Raw genomic sequence first — 21625 nt, 5'->3', positions numbered from 1 at the left:
CCAGTTTAGCTCAAATTTTCACAGGTTTGTTGTTTGATGCATATGTTGAGATACGCCAAGTTAGAATAATGGTCTTTGACAATTACCAATAGTGTCCAGTGTCTTTAAGCAAGTTAATAAAATAAGGAATTGGACTACTTTGAAAACGATTGGTTCTGACACGGATCTGTGAGATGTGTGTTGCATAACGAAGGCATCTGCCATGACTCGCCAACCTGGATGGAGGCAGGAGATCACTGGTACGGTCTGATTTAGACAAACCCTCCGCAAATCCACGGCAGTGCTTATTCTAATTTTCTAGAGAGAGACAGAGTATTTATTTTTTCTTGCATGTTGCCCTAACGTTCTGGAACGATACATAAGGTTGATGCTATGCTATCTCTCTCACTTTTGATTTTGAAATATAGGTGGATCGATGAACAGGTACAACCTCGCCGAGGCTGCCTTTCGGGGCGACACAAACAGAGTGCAGGAAATAATGGAAGAAATTAGAGACAACTTTGAATCGGTAAACAAAAATTGAAAGTTTAAAGTTGATAGAGGATTTTATGTAGCTGTTCTATTATTCAATTTTCTAAAGAATCACGTTGTGGGAACCCAGTTTAAAGCCATTGGACACTTTCGGTACAGAATTATTTTTTTAAGTTCACAGATTTACAACAGTAGGGTTTACAGAGGGTAATGGTGAAAGACTTCTCTTGAAATGTTATTTCATGAAATGCTTTACTTTTTGAGAAAACATTAAAACAATATAAATTCTCAATATCGATAATTACGGATTTATTTTAAACACATGTCATGACATGACGCGGCGAAACGTGCGGAAACAAGGGTGGGTTTTCCCGTTATTTTCTCCCGACTCCGATGACCGATTGAGCCTAAATTTTCACAGGTTTGTTATTTTATATAGAAGTTGTGATACACGAAGTGTGGGCCTTGGACAATACTGTTTGCCGAAAGTGTCCAATGGCTGTAACAAAGAAAAACGTTATGGGGACTTTTGTTCCATTGTTTATAAGTCCCCACAACTCTGGTTATGTCTACTCGTACATTCTAAAAAAATCATCCTTCTGGAGCATTATTTTGTTCATTCCTTTGTCCATGCACTTAACGTTTCCCATATACTTTTACACTTGTTTTTCTTGTGGAACACCTGTCTTCAGAATTCCCCCTATTGAGACCTTTTGTTCTAATTTTGTTTAAATTCACTTGATCTCCAGAAGGTACCGAATACCCCCCCACACACACACACACACACCCACCCCCACACACTCACACAACCTACGAATCGGGTTTTGTGGTCCTGCTATTTTATTTCTCTCACTTTTCTAAAGAATTACTTTGTGGGTAAAAGTTCAGCAAAATTGTACCTTGCCTTGTAGGGTCCATTGTTCAATCCCATTGTGTAAGAGTCTTTCCGTAAGCAAACATAGTCACCTGCAATCGGAGACATCATTGTCCCTAATTGTTTGGACCTTTCGGCTATACAGACCCCATTTGTTTTGTGCAAACTTTCCAAATTGAGGTCTTCTCCCATCAACCGGGACCGTAACCCTCTTTTGCTTTAAGTCCTCGGTTAGAATGTTTTTTTTTAACCGCCCATGCGCACACACGTCTATTATTACTTTTCCCTCAAAACACGGAAATGCTCAAAATGCACCACGAGAGTGTCATCGTAGACAGTTCCAATTACAGTATTGTATGAGTAGCCAACCCATTGATTCTCTTAAAAGTTGGGCTATTTGGGCTACAAAATAGACTAAGATATACGGTCTTCCAGGGCCCAATAACAATTTCATGGCTCTGCTTACCGCCGCTTACGATTGCGATTCCCCGCTTACGTGCAAGCGCCGAATTTCTGCGCTAGCCTTGTAAGCGTAGAATGCCTAGTAACGTCAAGTACGCACATGCAGAAGCCTAAATTCGCCGCTAACCCGTGAAATACGCTTGCCGTAAGCACAGAATTCCCTGCTTCCGTAAGCGCCGATTCTGTGCTTACGGTAAGCATAGCCATGAAATTGGGCCCTGGAATGAAGTAGAACAGTCCATTAAAACAAATCACCAAATTCAGCCGTTTTTGAGCGTTTTTGAACAAAAACTAAGGTCGCATGATAGTTAGAACCATAAAGTGGTTCGAATAATCACGTGACCTTTCGAGGTAGTTTTACTTCCAGTCGTAGAAAAGCTATTTCGTTGAACCAAATTTAAATATTTTTGTTTACAATTATTCATGAGTATATGAAAAAAAGACTATGTATTTAGATTATGGATACAAATCGTAATTAGTGGTAAAACATCGAACGTAAGATTAGGATTCAGAGAGTCCGTGTAACGGAATCTTGTTGATGGGCCCATGCTGTGTCTCTGGGGGCTGGATGTGTAAACCCGGGCGCTGGATGAACTCCCAGCTTGCGGGTCTCGCAGTGAGCTTGGGAGGAGTTGGGAGCCAGACATCAAAGTACATGTTTGTCATAGTGAGTTTGTCAGTCGTTACACCTCTTGTCGAATCCATTATTTCTTATGATCGCAACGTTCCATAATGCTCTGTTTCGTTTCATGGCCCCCTAATATTTCTTTTTGTTAGGAGTTTTCAGGTAATTAAAAAAGATTGGTATCGTTAAAACGTAGGAATACCGCATTTTGTTATTATTATTATTTTCCAGTTTCGCGCGGGTCCCGTTTGTGGTTCTTTCTGGTTTCCAAAGACGTACCACTTTGTGCCCCTTCCTCCTGTCCCCGTCCCAAGTCTAACCCGTGCCTCCTTCCCATCATCCCGCCCGTGAATTGTTCTTCGCACTTTTTGCCGGCCCATAACTTTCACCGTTCCGCGCGGGTCCCGCTAGTGGTTCTCTGTTTCGTGTATTTTTCTTCTTTGTCCAGTTTATTTTTTCCCTGTCCAATATCAATATTAGTCCCTTTTTCTTTTTCCCCTTTCCGTATTATTTCCCAAGCCCTTTTAATTAATTGTTCCCTTCATTATTTGTCCCCCCCCCCCTTGCAACAGACGTACCACGCTGCATGCCCTTTCCTTCTCCCTGTCCCACAACGTGCTCTAAAAAAAAAAACACCAGCCTTCGTCATGTCGTCGTGCCTTGATCCCTTGACTGTGACATCACAAAGGACGCGTGCCCGCAATCCCAAAGTTACTACACGCTCGCGCTTTGAATGTGACGTCACAAACAACACATGCCCCCAACCCACGGGTACCCCGAAATATACCCCAGGACGCATCATTTTAACAGGGTGCGGGCATCACTCGACGTGAAAACAACATGGCGGCGCCCGCAACAACAATGGCGGCGCACATGCGATTTAAGCGCTATTATAGGGTGCGTTCGATTAGCTTCCCTGGGTCTACCCCGCGGTGCTCACTCGGGCGAGCCCATGACAAGAGCTAAACGATCACTCACCGCTCTCATGCACATGGGGACAGCCCCCAGGTGACCCACTCCGCAAGCAGGGCACTGGTGGCTGACCCGGGTGAGCCCCTGGAATGACGTCAAAGCTATTTGAACGCACCGGGGGCAGGGCGGGTTCGACCCAGGGAAGCTAAACGAACGAGGGTGCGTTCGTTTAGCTAGCTTCCCTGGGTCGACCCCGTTGTGTGGTGTTTTTTTCTAGGACGGACGTGTGCAGATAATTACCCACGTTCGTCCTGGAAAAAAACCCGCCACACACCGGGGTCGACCCAGGTAAGCTTAACGAACGTACCCATTGTATAGATGTATTTCACGTGCAATGTACACACACAATGGCGAGGACGATTGACCTAGCTTTTCGCAACGTTACTGGTGTTTTTACACACGGAATAATAAAATAAGTTGAAAGGATAACGAGATTGAGTTAGGTCAAGAGGATATACATATGGTCATTTCTAACGTACAATTTGATAGATTTTAATCACTTTTTGAACATTAAATGAGGGTGAATGAAAGTTTACTCAAGTTTATTATTTTCCCCTGCGTTACGCGTTGTGGGCTCCGCCATATACTCTCATTGATTGGCTAAGCCCTGCACGTGCCCAAATACGCAGCGCCCTCATCGGATGGTCCAGTTCACAAATTTCTGGTAATTGTGAAACCAGACTGCTTGGGTCGGCAGTGAAGGATGAGTACATGACAGAATACCTTTCCAGAGACGGAGAGTAGAGCTAACAGTAGCAAGCATAAAACAATGCCAATGCATGGGATCGTGGGGACGGGAGGCACGGAGGCGTGGGTTAGACATGGGACGGGGTAGGGAAGGGGCACACGGTTGGACAGGGAGTTGGGGAAAACAAATGAACGGGGCTGGTGAGCGGGAAAATGAAAAGGGACTTGAAAACGATACAAGACAGAAATAATAAACTGAACGGGAACAAAATCAACGTAACGGGATATAAACGGGACTGGGAAAGAACCACTATCGGGAGCCGCTGGAAACTGGAAAATATCGATGGGATCGACAAGTAATTCCGAAACGGAAAAAGACGGACAAGTATACCATTTCACAAAGCACGAAGATTCGTCTTAATTTTGGATAGGTGGTTTGCCACAGTGATTTGTATTGTAACCCTGCCCAGCCACTGTAACCCTCCCATGTACACAACGCTACACTTGCAGCCTTTTATACGTATAGCTTTCTAGCGGGGTTGCCGCGCGAAGCGCGGCATCCCGCTAGTTGTACAGTAGATATCGTCGTACACACACAGAGACATGTCGGGATAAGCGCGTTGCTAAAATACAAAAATTGACTGCTTCGAGTGCTATGGTTAAAACTATGACTCCCGAGGTGATCCCCGGAGCGTTCTATTTTCCGAGGGAAAATGGAACGCTCCGGGGATCACCGATGAAGTCATAGTTTAAACCATTGCACGAGTAAAAGAAGCCAATATTTGTTTTATAACACCCCAAACATTTCTAAATACTGTACAGACTTTACAGTTACAGACCTGAATGCTATAATCCACGGACGTAAAAAATTGCTTCAAAAAGAAAGAAAACAAGTCACAAAAACACGGCGAAATTTTCCGTTATGAATATCAGCAGCAGTCCTCAATTAGTATATATGGATGGATTATTAAACCACTAGTTGAAAACCGATTCAACACACTTTGATTCCCATCCATAAATACCTTTTCGGTCAAAAAACATCAACAATTATGGTCAAAAAGTAAAATGAATGCAAACATTATAGATTTTCAATGATTTATTTCAACACAACACCCCTCTAGCTATGAAATGGTAAGGCCATAGAGCTATGGGTGCATTCGATTAGCTTCCCTGGGTCGACCCCGATGTGGCGTATTTTTTGTTTTTCCAGGACGAACGTGGGCACACAATTACCCCACGTTCGTTCTGGAAAAGTCGCCTGTTTTGTTTTCTAGTTCGAACGTGTGCAGATGTTTACCCACGCTCCACCTGGAAAAAAAACCAGACTCATCATCACGTGAGCCTTCTCGTCGTGACGTCAGTGCACCTCGGGTCAGCCCCAAGTGACCCCAAGGGGCTCTTGGGGCTGGCCCGAGGTGCACTGACGTCACCACGAGAAGGCTCACGTGATGATGTGTCTGGGGGTTTTTCCAGGTTCGAGGACGAACGTGGGGTAATTGTGTGCCCACGTTCGTCCTGGAAAAAAATAAAATACGCCACATCGGGGTCGACCCAGGGAAGCTAAACGAATGCACCCATTATATATAGCTCTATGGGTAAGGCCCAGTCAATGCCCTCGGGTAAACAACTCCTTATAAGGGAATGCTGTGCGCGTCGCGCGTATCGCTTGATGTGGCACACTGTCTCGGCCGTTGCTCTCGACCAAGAAATGAAGAAACTTTCCTATAAGCACAGGTGCAAACTCGCGTGTCACGCCCATGTTTTCAACACTTTTTATTGGCCATAAACAAAGGTTTATACACACCCACGTGACGCGCTCTCCACCAATAGAAATAGCGAAACTGTCTGAGGTATTTATGAATGTTAGTTTATGAGTTGAACAAGCCTGCATGAGTGAACAATCTTGTGTGTGTTCGAATAAAGTAGAGTTAAAGGCAGTGGACACTATTGGGAGGGGGGGGGGGGCGTGCGCACTCCACGCCTCCTGGATCCGCGCCTGATTCTGCACGCAAGAGTCGAGATTGGTAGAAGTCATATCTAAGTCGGGCATAACACAATCAGATCATTGCGGAAAACAAACAATTTCAGATGGAAGAAAAAGATAACCATCAACCATGCCTTATAAATCTTAAAGAAAACAACCAAAAATCACATTCTGCACACTCGGGGGACTTAGAGACCGATACTTGCTCAGACCAATGACGTCATATACCCCACATTGTGGCTATTGCAACCACCATCTTTGATGGTTCTATTATACAACTTTAATGGATCTCAACATTAGCAATTCAGAGAGGATTCGTAGAGGAATTTGTCATCCAAATCCTCATTATGATACATTTCCTTGTTTCCAGGTGGAGATGAAGACCTACAATGGAATGACACCATTAATGGCAGCTGCTTTTAAGGGACACCTAGATATCGTCAATATCTTGGTGCTGCACAATACTGCACTTGAGTCTCGGGACCGCGACGGCGACACAGCACTAGCTTATGCCGTGCATGGGTAAGACAGTTGAAGGCACTAAAGATTATTTGCATTCATTAAATTTTGTTTAAAATAGAACACAAGACAGACACATAATGTGAATAAAAATCGCCATTTGGGTTTTTAAAACATTGTTCCATTTTACACTGATCACGTAAAAATAGACCTAGAGTCAAATTGTTTGTTTGACTCATTCAATCATTTAAAGAATAAATAATTATACATAGAAATAAAGTCCCTTATCATAAATTAAATCAATTACACTCAAGTGACTTACCAGAAATTATACCCAAGATAATTATTCTGTATTACCAGAAACCAACCGAAGATTGTGTGGTATCTTTTGGATAAAGGCAGCGACATCAATACATCAAATAAAAAAGGGATGACTCCCATCAACATTGCAACATGCGAAGATCACTGGTCATGCGCAGAAAGTATCGTGACGCACAGGTTGGGATGTAACGTCAATTGCAGAGTAAGCCAATATTTTGTTGAAATGTACTGTAGGCCTATTCATTTGAGTATATAGCCATACTTATATGCGATTCGATTGTAGAAAATAAAGATTGACATGTTTCTATGCAAAATCAGCCTTTTATTTCTCTAACTGGATAGCTACAGATGGTCAATTACATCAAACTAGAAGACAGTGTGACATGTTTCCACTCACTATAATATGCAATAATGTGACATTTTGCCATTCATGAGAAGTGGGTTCGATCAGCCACTCGTGTCTGCCCGGTGTCAGCCACCAGCTCACGAGCGGGTCTCTGGAGCACGCCCAGTAATGACGTAGTTTCCAGTTGCGTATACCAAGATGCGGGGACCAGTTAATTTTAGGAGCCCCAAAACCAAACGGATGACCCTTTTCGAATACACGGCTTCGGCTCCAGATTCGGTTCAGGCTAGTTTTGCCCGCGGTTGTTTGACAATTTGCACGTGCTTTTCGTACGTGCCCAGGGCTTCAGACGAGAAAACGGAACCTGAAGCCGAATCCAAAGCCGAAGCCGTGGTTTTGAAAAGGGCCTATGGCACATGGCTTCTTCAAGCCTCTGTATTTTTTACCTAGAATGCTCATCAGAATGTTCAGTCACGTGATTTGATCATCCTGAATTGTGAAATGAAAAAGTGTTAGATGAAACTTTTTTGGTGGGTAAATTTTTCTTCAAGCCTCTGTATTTTTTACACAGAATGCTCAACAGAATGTTCAGTCACGTGATTTGATTATCGTGAATTGTGAATTAAAAAAGTGTTTTAAGGAACTTTTTCGGTGGGTAAATGTTTGTATATGGCACCAACATTATGACATATTTCTCAACATTAGCAATTCGGAGAGGATTCGTAGAGGAATTTGTCATCCAAATCCTCATTATGATACATTTCCTTGTTTCCAGGTGGAGATGAAGAACTACAATGGAAAGACACCATTAATGGCAGCTGCTTTTAAGGGACACCTAGATATCGTCAGGAGGTTGGTGCTGCACAAAACTGAACTTGAGTCTCGGGACCGCAACGGCGACACAGCACTAGCTTATGCCGTGTATGGGTAAGACAGTTGAAGGCACTAAAGATTATTTGCATTCATTAAATTTTGTTTAAAATAGAACACAAGACAGACACATAATGTGAAATTGTTTGTTTGACTCATTCAATCATTTAAAGAATAAATAATTATACATAGAAATAAAGTCCCTTGTCATAAATTAAATCAATGACACTCAAGTGACTTACCAGAAATTATACCCAAGATAATTATTCTGTATTACCAGAAACCAACCGAAGATTGTGGGGCTTCTTTTGGATGAAGGCAGCGACATCAATACATCAAATGAAAAAGGGATGACTCCCATCCACATTGCAACATGCGAAGGTCACTGGTCATGTGCAGAAAAGATCCTGACGCTCACGTCGGGATGTAACGTCAATTGCAGAGTAAGCCAAGATTTTGTTGAAATGTACTGTAGGCCTATTCATTTGAGTATATAGCCATACTTATATGCGATTCCATTGTAGAAAATAAAGAATGACATGTTTCTATGCAAAATCAGCCTTTTATTTCTCTAACTGGATAGCTACAGATGGTCAGTTACATCAAACTATTAGAAGACAATGTGACATGTTTCCACTCACTATAATATGCAATAATGTGACATTTTGCCATTCATGAGAAGTGGGTTCGATCAGCCACTCGTGTCTGCCCGGTGTCAGCCACCAGCTCACGAGCGGGTCTCTGGAGCACGCCCAGTAATAACGTAGTTTCCAGTTGCGTATACCAAGATGCGGGGACCAGTTAATTTTAGGAGCCCCAAAACCAAACGGATGACCCTTTTCGAATACACGGCTTCGGCTCCAGATTCGGTTCAGGCTAGCTTTGCCCGCGGTTGTTTGACAATTTGCACGTGCTTTTCGTACGTGCCCAGGGCTTCAGACGAGAAAACGGAACCTGAAGCCGAATCCAAAGCCGAAGCCGTGGTTTTGAAAAGGGCCTATGGCACATGGCTTCTTCAAGCCTCTGTATTTTTTACCTAGAATGCTCATCAGAATGTTCAGTCACGTGATTTGATCATCCTGAATTGTGAATTGAAAAAGTGTTAGATGAAACTTTTTCGGTGGGTAAATTTGTCTTCAAGCCTCTGTATTTTTTACCCAGAATGCTCAACAGAATGTTCAGTCACGTGATTTGATTATCGTGAATTGTGAATTAAAAAAGTGTTTTAAGGAACTTTTTCGGTGGGTAAATTTTTGTATATGGCACCAACATTATGACATATTTTTGTACCTTGTAGAAATGCCTAAAATACCAAAACTTTTTGCATTTACAATTGCAACTAACCAGTGGAGTCTTAAAGGCAGTGGACACTATTGGTAACTACTCAAAATATTTATTAGCATAAAACCTTTCTTGGGGACGAGTAATGGGGAGAGGTTGAAGGTATAAAACATTGTGAGAAACGGCTCCCTCTGAAGTGCCATAGTTTTTGAGAAAGAAGTAATTTTCCACAAATTTGATTTAGAACTTGAGGTCTCGAAATCAACCATCTAAACGCACACAACTTCGAGTGACAGGGGTATTTTTTTTCTTTCATTATTATCTCGCAAGTTCGATGACCGATTGAGCTCAAATTTTCACATGTTTGCTATTTTATGCATATTATGTTGAGATACACCAACTGTGAAGGCTAGTCTTTGACAATTACCAATAGTGTCCACTGCCTTTAACACGTTGCTAAGTTTTGGTCAAAGGAGAGGAGACTCTTTGCTTGGCAAGTCAAACCACAGTTGTATCTAGGGACTGCTTACATCGCGCGCAGTGCAGAGAGGTAACATATTTGCATCGATTTCAGGGAAATTTTTTGAATACAGGACGTCCCATACGGTTTAATTAGTGTGACTTTTTGCATTGCATTGAATATTTGCATTTGATATAATTATTAAAACCTGTATAGGGGTCATTCCATGTCAGACCAACGCACTTTTTTACCTCATGTCTTCCGATTTTGATAAAAATTGCTGTGCTTATAGGTCCAAATGAGCAATGAATGCACACCAATTTTCAGCCCGATCGGACTTTCCATGTGGTCAGGGCAGAAACCACTAAAATCTGACATTTTTAGGGTAAAATACCACCTTTTTGGTAAAAATATGTCATAACCATGTCAATTTTTATCACATATATGCAAATGTGGTATCAAATTGATGAGAATTGCATGCTCAAATCAATTTGTTTGTTTGATTTGTTTAGATTTTTTGTTTTACAATCTTCGAAAGAAATTTTTGGGGAAGATATGGCCCACCCCCAAAAAATAATAAATCCTGGGTGTGTCACTGCTGATAGTTTAAATTCTGATTCTGGCTAAACCACATCAGCCCTCAACAAGAAACAAATCGCAAACCATGAACACTTTAAGTAACTTTAGAAACAGAAGAGTGTGGTATGTTGGTGGATTTATTATGTAAAGTATATAAATTGACTAGTTTGTAACCTAACAACTGTACAAAAATAGTCATAAAATTGTAAATTTTGAAGAGCCCAGTTGTTTTTTGGTTGATTGTGATAGAGGAAAATATGTTCTATCAAGTGATTTTTCTTTTGTTGATTTTTGGAATGATGCATTGTTTCAAAAATTGGGTCAAAGGTCACGATAACATATTAAAGATCATAGTGACTTGTACAAAAATAGTCATAAACTTGTAAATTATGAGGAGCCCAACTGTTTCTTAGTGGATTCTGATAGATGAAGACATGCTCTATCAAGTGATTTTTATTTCGTTGATTTTTGGAATGATACATTATTTCAAAAACGGGGTCAAAGGTCACGATAACATATTAAAGATTAGAGTCACATACATTTAAGAAAATTTATTTTTGATAAAAGAATTGATTTCGAGCATGCAATTTTCATCAATTTGATACCAAATTTGCATATATGTGATAAAAATTGACATGGTTATGACATATTTTTACCAAAAAGGTGGTATTTTACCCTAAAAAGGTCAGATTTTAGTGGTTTCTGCCCTGACCACATGGTAAGTCCGATCGGGCTGAAAATTGCTGTGCATTCATTGCTCATTTGGACCTACAAGCACAGCAATTTTTATCAAAATCGGAAGACATGAGGTAAAAAAGTGCGTTGGTCTGACATGGAATGACCCATAGGAGAAGTTTGTTTCATATATATCTTAGACGTCATTGATTGCATGTATTTATCATTCATAAGTGCCTGGGACAGTTTCTCCATTTTGATTGGTTGAGAGGACATCACGTGGGGGTGTTTAAACGGATGATATAACTACAGCCAGAAGTGTTTAAACACAGTTAGCCTACGTGTGGCCCCTGAATCAGCATAAGGAGTATACACTCTAAAAACTAAAGAGTTGAATCCAACACTTGCATGAGTTCGGTGAGTGACTACACTTTGAAAGTGTTGGATATGGCATTTTATATGTTAAATCCAGCATTTTAAAGTATTCGGTCAACAATTTAAGTGCCAGATTAACGTTTAAAAAGCTGATCCAACAATTCAAATGTTTTTTTTTTATAGAAATGTTGAAATAACACTGAAAATTAATTGTTGAATTAACCCTTTTTGCGTTGGATCAAAAATTAAAAATGCTAGATCTAACAAACAAAACGCTGGATCCAACACTTTCAAAGTGTAGTCACTCACCGAACTCATGCAAGTGTTGGATTCAACTCTTTAGTTTTTAGAGTGTACAACTTGGATTTCTGACGTCCTCGTTCATCACTATGTATTTTAACCAAGCAAGCTGATTTTTTTGAGAGTTTAAGAGTTCTAAAGCTTGGTGAAATTTAAGGTAGTATGTTATGGCTATATTTAAGACTATTTTTAAACAAATGTTTGTTAAAGTCTGTTCTTGAACAAAACAAAAACAATTATTCCTGGTGAAAGAGCCCGAAAAGTTAAGCGAATGCACTGAAGTGAATGTCGTCTGCGGCAGAACAATTTAGTCTGGTTCCCAACATATTCGTGCGCGATTAGCTGTTATGAGAGGCAGAAACAAGATGTTAGTTTCATAAATTGGCCCATTAACATGGATAGAAAATAATCCCACAAATCGCGTGCGAGTTAGTGACGATGGGCGGAAAGGGGCAAAGTTAGCACTGTCGCAGAATTTCGTTCTCAAAAACATTATGAAGATGAATGGGAATCAAAGTTTGTTGAATCAGTTTTAAACTAGGCCTTCCCGTGTCTCTACGTTATGTTGAAGCCGCTTGAGGTGATTTGATCCTGCTTTTTTCAAAGTTGGTTCATTCTTTGCTGACAGGCAGACGATAGACACACCCCATTGTTCTATGCCATTAAAAAGAACGAGCCTCGCTTCATTAAATGTTTGGTTCAACATCCAGACGTTGATATCGAAATGGCGGATGCAAGAGGTTTCAACAGTTTACATCACGCAGTGATGGAAAAAAGCCAATCGTAAGTTTTATCCTCAGTTTAAATTTATGGCAAAAATGACTCCCCTAACGCCCTCCCATAAACACTTCGGGTTCTTAAAGGCAATGGACACTATTGGTAGTTACTCAAAATAATTATTGGCATAAACCCTTACTTTGTAACGAGTAATGGGGAGAGAATGACGGTATAAAACATTGTGAGAAACGGCTCCTTCTGAAGTGCCATAGTTTTCGAGAAAGAAGTAATTTTCCACAAGTTTGATTTCGAGACCTCAAGTTTAGAATTTGAGGTCACGAAATCAACCATCTGAACGCACACAACTTCGTGTGACAAGCGTGGTTTTTTTCTTTCATTACTATCTCGCAACTTCGATGACCGATTGAGCTCAAATTTTCACATGTGTTTTTTTTTTATGCATTTGTGTTGAGAAACTCCAACTGTGAAGGCTAGTCTATGACAATTACCAATAGTGTCCACTGTCTTTAACAGGCATCTTCGTGGTCAGGAGCATTCTTTTGTTCTTACCTCTGTCCCTGACATGCTTTAAATTCACTTATAGTTATCCCCCTCTGAGGTGTAATGGTCCAATCTAGGGTATCAAGGAATTTAACTCCCTAGGGCATTGCACTTTAAAAAAAACAGTGAAATAAATCAAAATGCCATGATTAAGTGTTACCGTGGCACCACCGCACTGAGGTTTTTTAATCTTTTTTTATTTTACATTTTTCCCTTCAACTTTCAAATGCAGTACCGTTGGGTTGATTTTGCACAGAGCACCACATATGCTCAACATCCAGACAGTTAACGGTTTCACTGCACTGCACTTTGCTGCTTACAACGACATGCTAGATATTGTGTCAACCCTTGCTAAACAGGTGAGGGCGCCCTCTTAAAATGAATGTGATGCGTATGCTACCCCTAAGAATTCTGCATTACATACTCTGTTATATACGATGCACACACTGCCAAACACCGCGTTTACACTAGACCCTCCTACAAGGATCCAAGGAGGACCAGATCCCGAAAGCGAGATCAAGCATTTTTGTGCCACGTTCACACTTGAGTATGATCTCACATTGATCTCGCATAGTTAAACGGAAGTTCAGTTCAGCTGACGTCAAAGGTTACTGGGCGACGTCATTGATTGTGCACGCGCATGTTCCCTGAAATAACCGGAACTCAACGAAAATTCTGACAATAACTTCCCTATGTTATAACTACGGTGGCTGATTTCCACCAACAAATAAACACTTTTTCAGTCCTATTTTACGGCGTTATAACGCCCTATTAGGGCGTAATAACACCCTATACGGCATTATAACGCCCTAAATTACGGGCGTTAACGCCCTAATTGAGAAATAGGGCGTTATAACGCCCTAATTTTACGACGTTATAACGTCCTATAAGGGCATAATAACGCCCTATAGGGTGTTATAACGCCTTAAATTACGGCGTTATAACGCCCTATTTCTCAATAAGGGCGCTATAACGCCCTAATTTACGGCCGTAATTTAGGGCGTTATTATGCCCTAATAGGGCGTTATAACGCCCTAAATTACGGCGTAATAATGCCCTAATTGAGAAATAGGGCGTTATAACGTCGTAATTTAGGGCGTTATAACGCCCTATTAGAGCGTTATTACGCCCTAGTAGGGCGTTGTAACGCCGTAAAACTAGGGCGATATAATGCCCTATTTTTCAATTAGGGCGTTATAACGCCGTAATTTAGGGCGTTATAACGCCGTATAGGGCGTTATTACGCCCTAATTAGGGTGTTATAACATCCCACTGAAAAGGTGTTTATTTGTTGGCGGAGATCAGCCACCGTATATAACTGTATAAAAAATAAATTGAAAAATAATTTGTTTGAATGCTAAAAAATATGCTTACGTTAGATGATGACAAAAAAGGTTGGTACTGAAAATTGCTACTCTGCAAAGCATGTGAGTTGTGCAATCGCTGTGATGTTGGTTACCAGTGTCATACAAATTATGGGGTCGGGGACCAGTTCACGATAGAGTGCAAATGCACAATGTATACAATCCCCATGTACATTACACCATGGAGGAAGATTACACAGCTTTGGCCGGATGTAAGCAGCTTGCAGCACCTGATCTCGATCTGCGTTCATGCTTGTTTTTTTGATCGCTTTTGAGGGATCTGATTTCCCTTTGATCTCGCAATAAAGGGAGGTAAAAAAGGAGGATCTGATCCTGATCCTGATTGCGTTCACACTAGCCGGTGCTGACCTCCCTTTGATCGCACTTTCGAGATAAGATCCTCCTTTGATCCTCCTAGCAGGATCAAGTGTGAACACGGTGAAAAACTCAACACTTGTCTCAACGCAGAAACTAGTTACCGGGGACCTGACGCTATACTTTTTTTTAAAAGCGCCCGTTTTTACAACAATTTTCTCCCTGAATTTCAGCTCTAATCTGTTGGTTGCCGTAGTTAAGAATCCTCGACGACGTCGCCGGGAGATCAACAATAAGTATTTACTTTACTTTATTTATTTTTTATCCGAAGGTAAACTGCAAGAGAGATCTCAAAACCGTGGCTGGGGACACGGCACTGCATCTAGCAAGTTCAAAATGTCACATCACGTGCATTAAAGCTCTGATCAAGTATGGTGCCAATGTGAACGCACAGGACGTAGCTGGTCAAACCAGCCTCCACCTTGTCATGATGCAAGCCACCATGCAAGATGGCCCAGTGAGTTAAATATTATCTAGGGTTTACTCCTTCAATGAAAAATGTAATGAAAATTGTTATATCAGCCTAAATTCTGATACAGGCATTTAAGTGAAATAAATAGGTTAGTTTTAACCGACCAGGTACTTGTTGATGGTCACATCCTGTATTGCTTTACTGTTACAATGTGGTAAGTTGAAAACGGAGGAAGTGTGTTCAGTTTGACGGCCCATTCTTGGGTTCTGGAGATTGGAGTGAGAGTGATGTGTTGTATCGGTAGGGTTTCATTATATTTGTTAGCTCCTTGTCAGCTTCATATATACCAGCTGCAGCATTGAGGCAGGCCCAATGAAGTCAAGTGAGAAGCTGAATGTTCAAAATTGTCCCACAATTCGACGATATAGGTCCTAGATTGACAACAACTACGTTTTCTAACTCCAAGGAAAATAGATAATTCTCACAATGACCTAGTCTAGTTAAGGAGTGAATAGCAATCTTCTTTGGAAGACATGTCGAAGACTCATGCAGAGCTGCAGGATGTGTTTCAGAATCTTCCATTTTACATTGTGCTGCAACTGTCATGGCCAATGGAAAATATCGCTCAGTCTGGCTGGTTATTACTTAGCCCGGGAAGGGACAGTGGTAAGAAAAAAAATATGCAGGGGCTAATTCGTTCGCATGGATTAGTAATCCGTTCAAACGAATTAATAATCCGTTCGCACGGTTTAGTAATCCGTTCGAACGAATTAATAATCCGTTCGCACGGTTTAGTAATCCGTTCGCACGGTTTAGTAATCCGTTCGAACGAATTAGCAATCCGTTTGAACGAATTAGTAATCCGTTCGCACGGTTTAATAATCCGTTCGAACGAAATAGTAATCCGTTCGAACTAATTAGCAATCCGTTTGAACGAATTAGTAATCCGTTCGAACGAATTAGTAATCCGTTCGCACGGTTCAACTAAGGCATGAAATGGCGCTGCACGCATGCGCAAGCGATCCCCTCACAACAACACTTCAAGATGGCGGAGAGCAGCGACGCAAGTAAACCTGGCGTATCTGATGATGACCGTGTTGGTAAGTTTTTCAATCTTGACCAACATGGTCATCATCAGAGTCAGAACTTGTGTCGCGGCCCTCCACCATCTTGAAGCAAAGTGTTGTTGTGAGGGGATCGCTTACGCATGCGTGCAGCGCCATTTCATGCCTTGGCTAAACCGTGCAAACGGATTACTAATTCGTTCGAACGGATTGCTAATTCGTTTGAACGGATTATGAATCCGTGCGAACGGTTTACTATTTCGTTCGAACGGATTACTAAACCGTTTGAACGGATTATTAAATCGTTCGAACGGATTACAAAACCGTGCGAACGAATTAGCCCCTGCATATTTTTTCTTCCACTGTCCCCTCTCGGGCTCCGTAGGTTATAGATGTAGCTGGGTACGACATAACATGACCAAGCTCTAGAATCTGACATTGATGGGAGATTGAATTGGACTGTTGCGGTCTTGACAACTATGACAGCACCTAATTCATTCATTCATTCATTCATAATTGGTTTATTATTTTAAAAAGAAATTCCCATGGCGACCGGAGGTCGAATTACAGGAGAATATACAGAGATTAAAAAATAAAAACATTATTTAAGAAATAATTGATTAAGGAAAGACAAATATAATGATTGATGGATCAGAGTGGAAGACATACAAACTGCTTATTGGTTATACAAAATGCATGTTTTACCACAATACACAATACAGAAAGAGCATTATGAACAAATGTTGACTATTTTCTAAAAATTTGACTAGTTTTGGTAGTCATTTGCTGGCCGTCTGTATGTTGATGCAAGGTTAAGCAAAATAAAGTGTAAGAGGGTTAAACAAACATTAACCTATTCATTTCACTATGTACCACAATTTTGGGCTGATATACAATTTTTCGTAACTTTTACCACTTTGGCGGCCATAAAAGCATAATAGCAAAAATTGGATACCAGAAATGGAAGCGGGATGGTAAAAAAATATACAACAAACATTTTAAATCATGTGTTTGTTCTGTTATTTGGCTGACATGACATTTTCAAATTTTTATTAATTTTGGCGCCCATCTTAACGCCTTCTTGGATATAATATCAAAGTCTTATATAGCGCACGAATCTACAAAACAAGGTACTCAAGGCGCTGAGTAAACTTTCAGAAAGATAGGTTATTACAGTGATGAATTCTGAGACCCAATTATTTAGCACCTAATAAGGATTTGTTTGCAAGGTGCTACGGTCTATACAGCAGCCACAGCCAGAAACACCGGGGCGCGAGCCCCTTCTCTTTTCGATTAGTGCACTGGGTTATTTTACAACACCGTTGGGACCAACAGTATCAAATGTCCTCCATGTCTTTGACCATCGTTATCATGAAATTCAAGTATTATTGCACTGTGTAAGACCAAAGCCAGTGTCCCGCGTAATGGCATCAATATCTATAGTAAGGGTGCGGGTGACACGTCCCCCACTTTTTGAGGGGACACAATATAAATTGTTATACCTCTGTGTAAATTGTGAAGTTTGATTGGTCGAGAACCAATCACGTGCCGTGCAACAAATACGCATGTTACATGGCTCGACGGGCCGGGTAACATGAAAAGTGATGTACACCGGTGTACATCACCTTGATCGTTCCCAGCGTTGGTCGATTTCGCGCTACGAAACAACCGTGTACGAAACAACCGCGGGTTCGAGGGAGTTGTTTCTTGTTCGTCTGCTTATTAAACAATGAATAGTCCGTCGTAATAATGTTTGAAGATGACAACAGAACTTCGAGAAAAGGAGAATTATAGTTTACTGATAGATTTATATTTTGTTTGTCTCGTTGAAAAGATATACCTCGTCGACATCGCACTTTATTTCATCGAAAATCACGCTGAAATCTACATTAGGAACAACGATGGAAAGGATGTACTTGATGTCACTGCTAATTTAACCACTCGGAAGACACTGAGAAAGGCTTACCGGAAGAAAAAGTGAGTTCGACATGTTTAGAGATAGAGACACTGTAGTAGATAGCTGACATTCTAGCTAGCTTACTTCGCTGCTAAATATTCACATTGGGGTTCGCTTGACAAAACGACTTGGCTAAAAAGTACCTTGCGTTCACACAAAGCATGGTCGCAATAATAGTCCGCGCATAGTGTTTCGGCTTCTGATAGTTTTCTCTGTCACTGTAGTGGCTATGCTGATGAACAGATAAGAAAGAAACAATAGGGCAATTTTCAAAAAGAGCTTAAAGGCATTGGACACTATTGGCAATTACTCAAAATAATTGTTAATATAAAAACTTACTTGGTAACGAGTAATTGAGAGCCGTTGATAGTATAAAACATTGTGAGAAACGGCTCCCTCTGATCTGAAGTATAGTTTTCAAGAAAGAAGTAATTTTCCACGAATTTGATTTCGAGACCGCATAATATTAGCTTTTATAGGAACACGTTGCCTTGGATCGGTCGAGTTGGTCTTTGAAAAGCGTTCTGTAACCATTTGTTGCAAAATGCATGAGGGTAGAAATATGTTGTACTACTGCAACAAGTAGAATACAATGATCTACACAAATATGCCTCGAAATTGCGTGTTTTTTTTTTTTTACAGCGCGACTAACATGGGAGTCAAATTTTTGACTCCCATAATGGCCGATCGTGTTAGTTCGCGACGTAAATGGAAAACCGTACAATTTTGACTGATACTTGTGTGGATCATTATATTCTACTTTTAAAACATCTTTCGAACCATTTGCATTTCATAACAAACAGTTTCAAACGCTTGTTAAAGACCAACTCGTCCGATCCAAGGCAACGTGTTCCTTTAAGGTCTCGAAATCAAGCATCTGAAAGCACACAACTTCGTGTGACAAGGGTGTTTTTTCTTTCATTATTATCTCGCGACTTCGACAATCAAGATTGAGCTCAAATTTTCACAGGTTTGTTGTTGTATGCATATTTTGAGATACACCAAGTGAGAAGACTGGTCTTTGACATATTATTTTACCAATAGTGTCTAGGTCTTTAAATTGATCTTTTAACTGGAAATCAATCGTAGGTAAGCAAAGTGTGATGTCACAGTACAAATTACTGACAACTCATTTTTGGGATTGTTCTTTAGTGCTTTGTAAAATTGAGCCCAGGAATGACGCATTAAACTATTATTTACTACATCAGATACACACAATGCGTTTTGCAATTAGTAACCAGCAGGCCGGTATCTGGCGTTATTCACGAGCCTCTAACGTGTGACGTCATAAAAAAATATGCTCTGGCTACTTAACATTAATTTGCGGGGTTCACCCGGGTCAGCCCTAATTTTTTGGAGTTGTTCATTTGTGGCTGACAAAGGTGCATGACGTCACGACGAAAATTTTTTCCAATGGCTACCATTTTGTTTGTTATTTAAAGGAACACGTTGCCTTGGATCGGACGAGTTGGTCAAAACAAAAGCGTTTGTAACCGTTTTTTATATAATGCATATGGTTGGAAAGACGTTTTAAAAGTAGAATACAATGATCCACACAAGTTTGCCTCGAAATTGCATGGTTTTCCTTCTACTGTGCGAACCAACACGGTCGGCCATTTATGGGAGTCAAAATTTTGACCCCCATAAATGGCCGACGTGTTAGTCGACGAGGTAAAAGGAAAACCACGCAATTTTGAGGCATGTTTGTGTGGATCATTGTATTCTACTTTTACAACATCTTTCTACCCATATGCATTTTATGAAAAACGGTTACAAACGCTTTACAAAAACCAACTCGACCGATCCAAGGCAACGTGTTCCTTTAATTCAGCGGGACATTTTTCACATGGTTTGACACTTATTTTCACACCTTTTCAGTGACTTTGTGGGCAGTTGTATTATTTTATTTGAAGACATGTACTTTTGTGTTACTGCAGGTTTTTTATATGAAAATAATTTCGTGAATCCACGAACAGTTTTGGACGAATGCACGCACAGAAAGTAGTTCCGGTCGGCTGTCCCAAAATGCATTGTGTAAATTAATAATGGAGGAAATTGGCGTTCGATTAGCTTATGTCCAAAGGCCGAGCACACCGGGGTCAACCCGGACAAGCTAAGCAAAACCAAAAACACCCACTGATTTTTTTGAACTTTACTTTGGTCTGCTGCCACCTAGAGTCTCAAAGCTCCAAACGATCATTTATCATCTGCACCGCAGGACGACATGAATTATTAATGACGTCAACAGGCAGACTGTGCAAGTCTCGCGCGGAAAACGCATGCGTGAATATCTATTCAACATTTCACTGTTTCCAAAAATCTTAACTGACAACTTTTTCTCTTGTTTTCCCCCTTACTAGTAAAGCTTGTAAGATTTTGTAGTCTACATTAACGATTTACCAACCAACCTATCAAACAACGTGAGGCTATTTGCTGACGACTGCATACTTTATCGAGAAGTCAACGGTAAGCAAGATACCGAATCTCTCCAAAAAGACATCAACAGCCTTAAAGATTGGGAGTCTAGCTGGCAAATGGGATTCAATACAACAAAATGTTTCGTCATGAGAGTTACACACAAAAGAAAACCTATCTTAAACCAGTACACCATGGGCGACCACATCCTCCAAGAAGTGAAAAGCCACCCCTACCTTGGTGTGGAACTCTCATCTGACATGTCCTGGAATAAACACATCAACCAAATCTCATCTAAAGCAAATAGAACTCTGGGCCTACTCAGGAGAAACCTGTCTTGCTGTGATAGGGCAACTAAGTCCACAGCGTATTCTGCTCTGGTTCGTCCACTCGTGGAATATTGCCACACAATGTGGGATCCGCACCATCAATCCAACTAAAGCCCTTTTCACACTACAGAGCCATTTCCCGGGAAATAAACTCCCGGGAAAATCCCGGGAGTTTTTAACCCCACCGCCACCCTAGCAACCGTTCTCACTATCCCAATTTAGTAACTCCCGGGAGAACTATTTCCCAGGAATATGCACGGTCGTTTCACACTTACGATCAAACCCCAGGAAATGTGATAAACAGGTCAGCCCATGCGGAAGTTACAATGTTTGTGGACGGAAGTCCATTCCCACAATGCCACGCGGCCGGCTGCAAAATCCTTGCCACATGCGACCCAAAATGGCTGCACTTTATGTATTTGCGTGTTGTTATACCAATACATGTATATTGTGTGATTACGGCGGAGAAGAAGTCTTGCAGTTCGGGGAAGACGTCCCTGGCGTCTTGTCAGGAGAAGATGATTGCTGTGACAGTGTTTTAAAGACATGCGGTATAACAATCGGATGGAATTTGTCGTGCGATTGACGGGTTTCATGGCACTTGCTGGAAGTATTTATTGGTCAAAGGTCAATCTGGTCTACCATGAAGAGCGGCCACTGGTGGGAGCAAGTTGCTATTAGAAAAAGCGA

At 41.0% G+C, this 21625-nt stretch overlaps 1 protein-coding gene across 1 annotated transcript; it reads left to right on the top strand.

Annotated features, from left to right (window-relative positions):
• The first annotated feature begins 202 nt into the window (after positions 1-202).
• LOC139944716 (ankyrin repeat domain-containing protein 55-like) lies at positions 203-21037 on the top strand. Its single transcript, XM_071941820.1, has 11 exons — positions 203-239; positions 408-508; positions 6446-6597; positions 6895-7057; positions 7977-8128; positions 8352-8514; positions 12370-12524; positions 13252-13378; positions 15030-15215; positions 18069-18211; positions 20552-21037. Exons 1-11 carry the CDS (start codon positions 203-205, stop codon positions 20571-20573), a joined length of 1401 nt encoding a protein of 466 aa, XP_071797921.1. The 3' UTR covers positions 20574-21037.
• The last annotated feature ends 588 nt before the right edge of the window (positions 21038-21625 follow it).

This window comes from Asterias amurensis, chromosome 1 (genome assembly GCF_032118995.1).
Source record: "Asterias amurensis chromosome 1, ASM3211899v1".
Taxonomy (NCBI): domain Eukaryota; kingdom Metazoa; phylum Echinodermata; class Asteroidea; order Forcipulatida; family Asteriidae; genus Asterias; species Asterias amurensis.
Note: the sequence above shows the minus strand (reverse complement) of the source record. Positions and strands in the feature narration are given on the sequence as shown.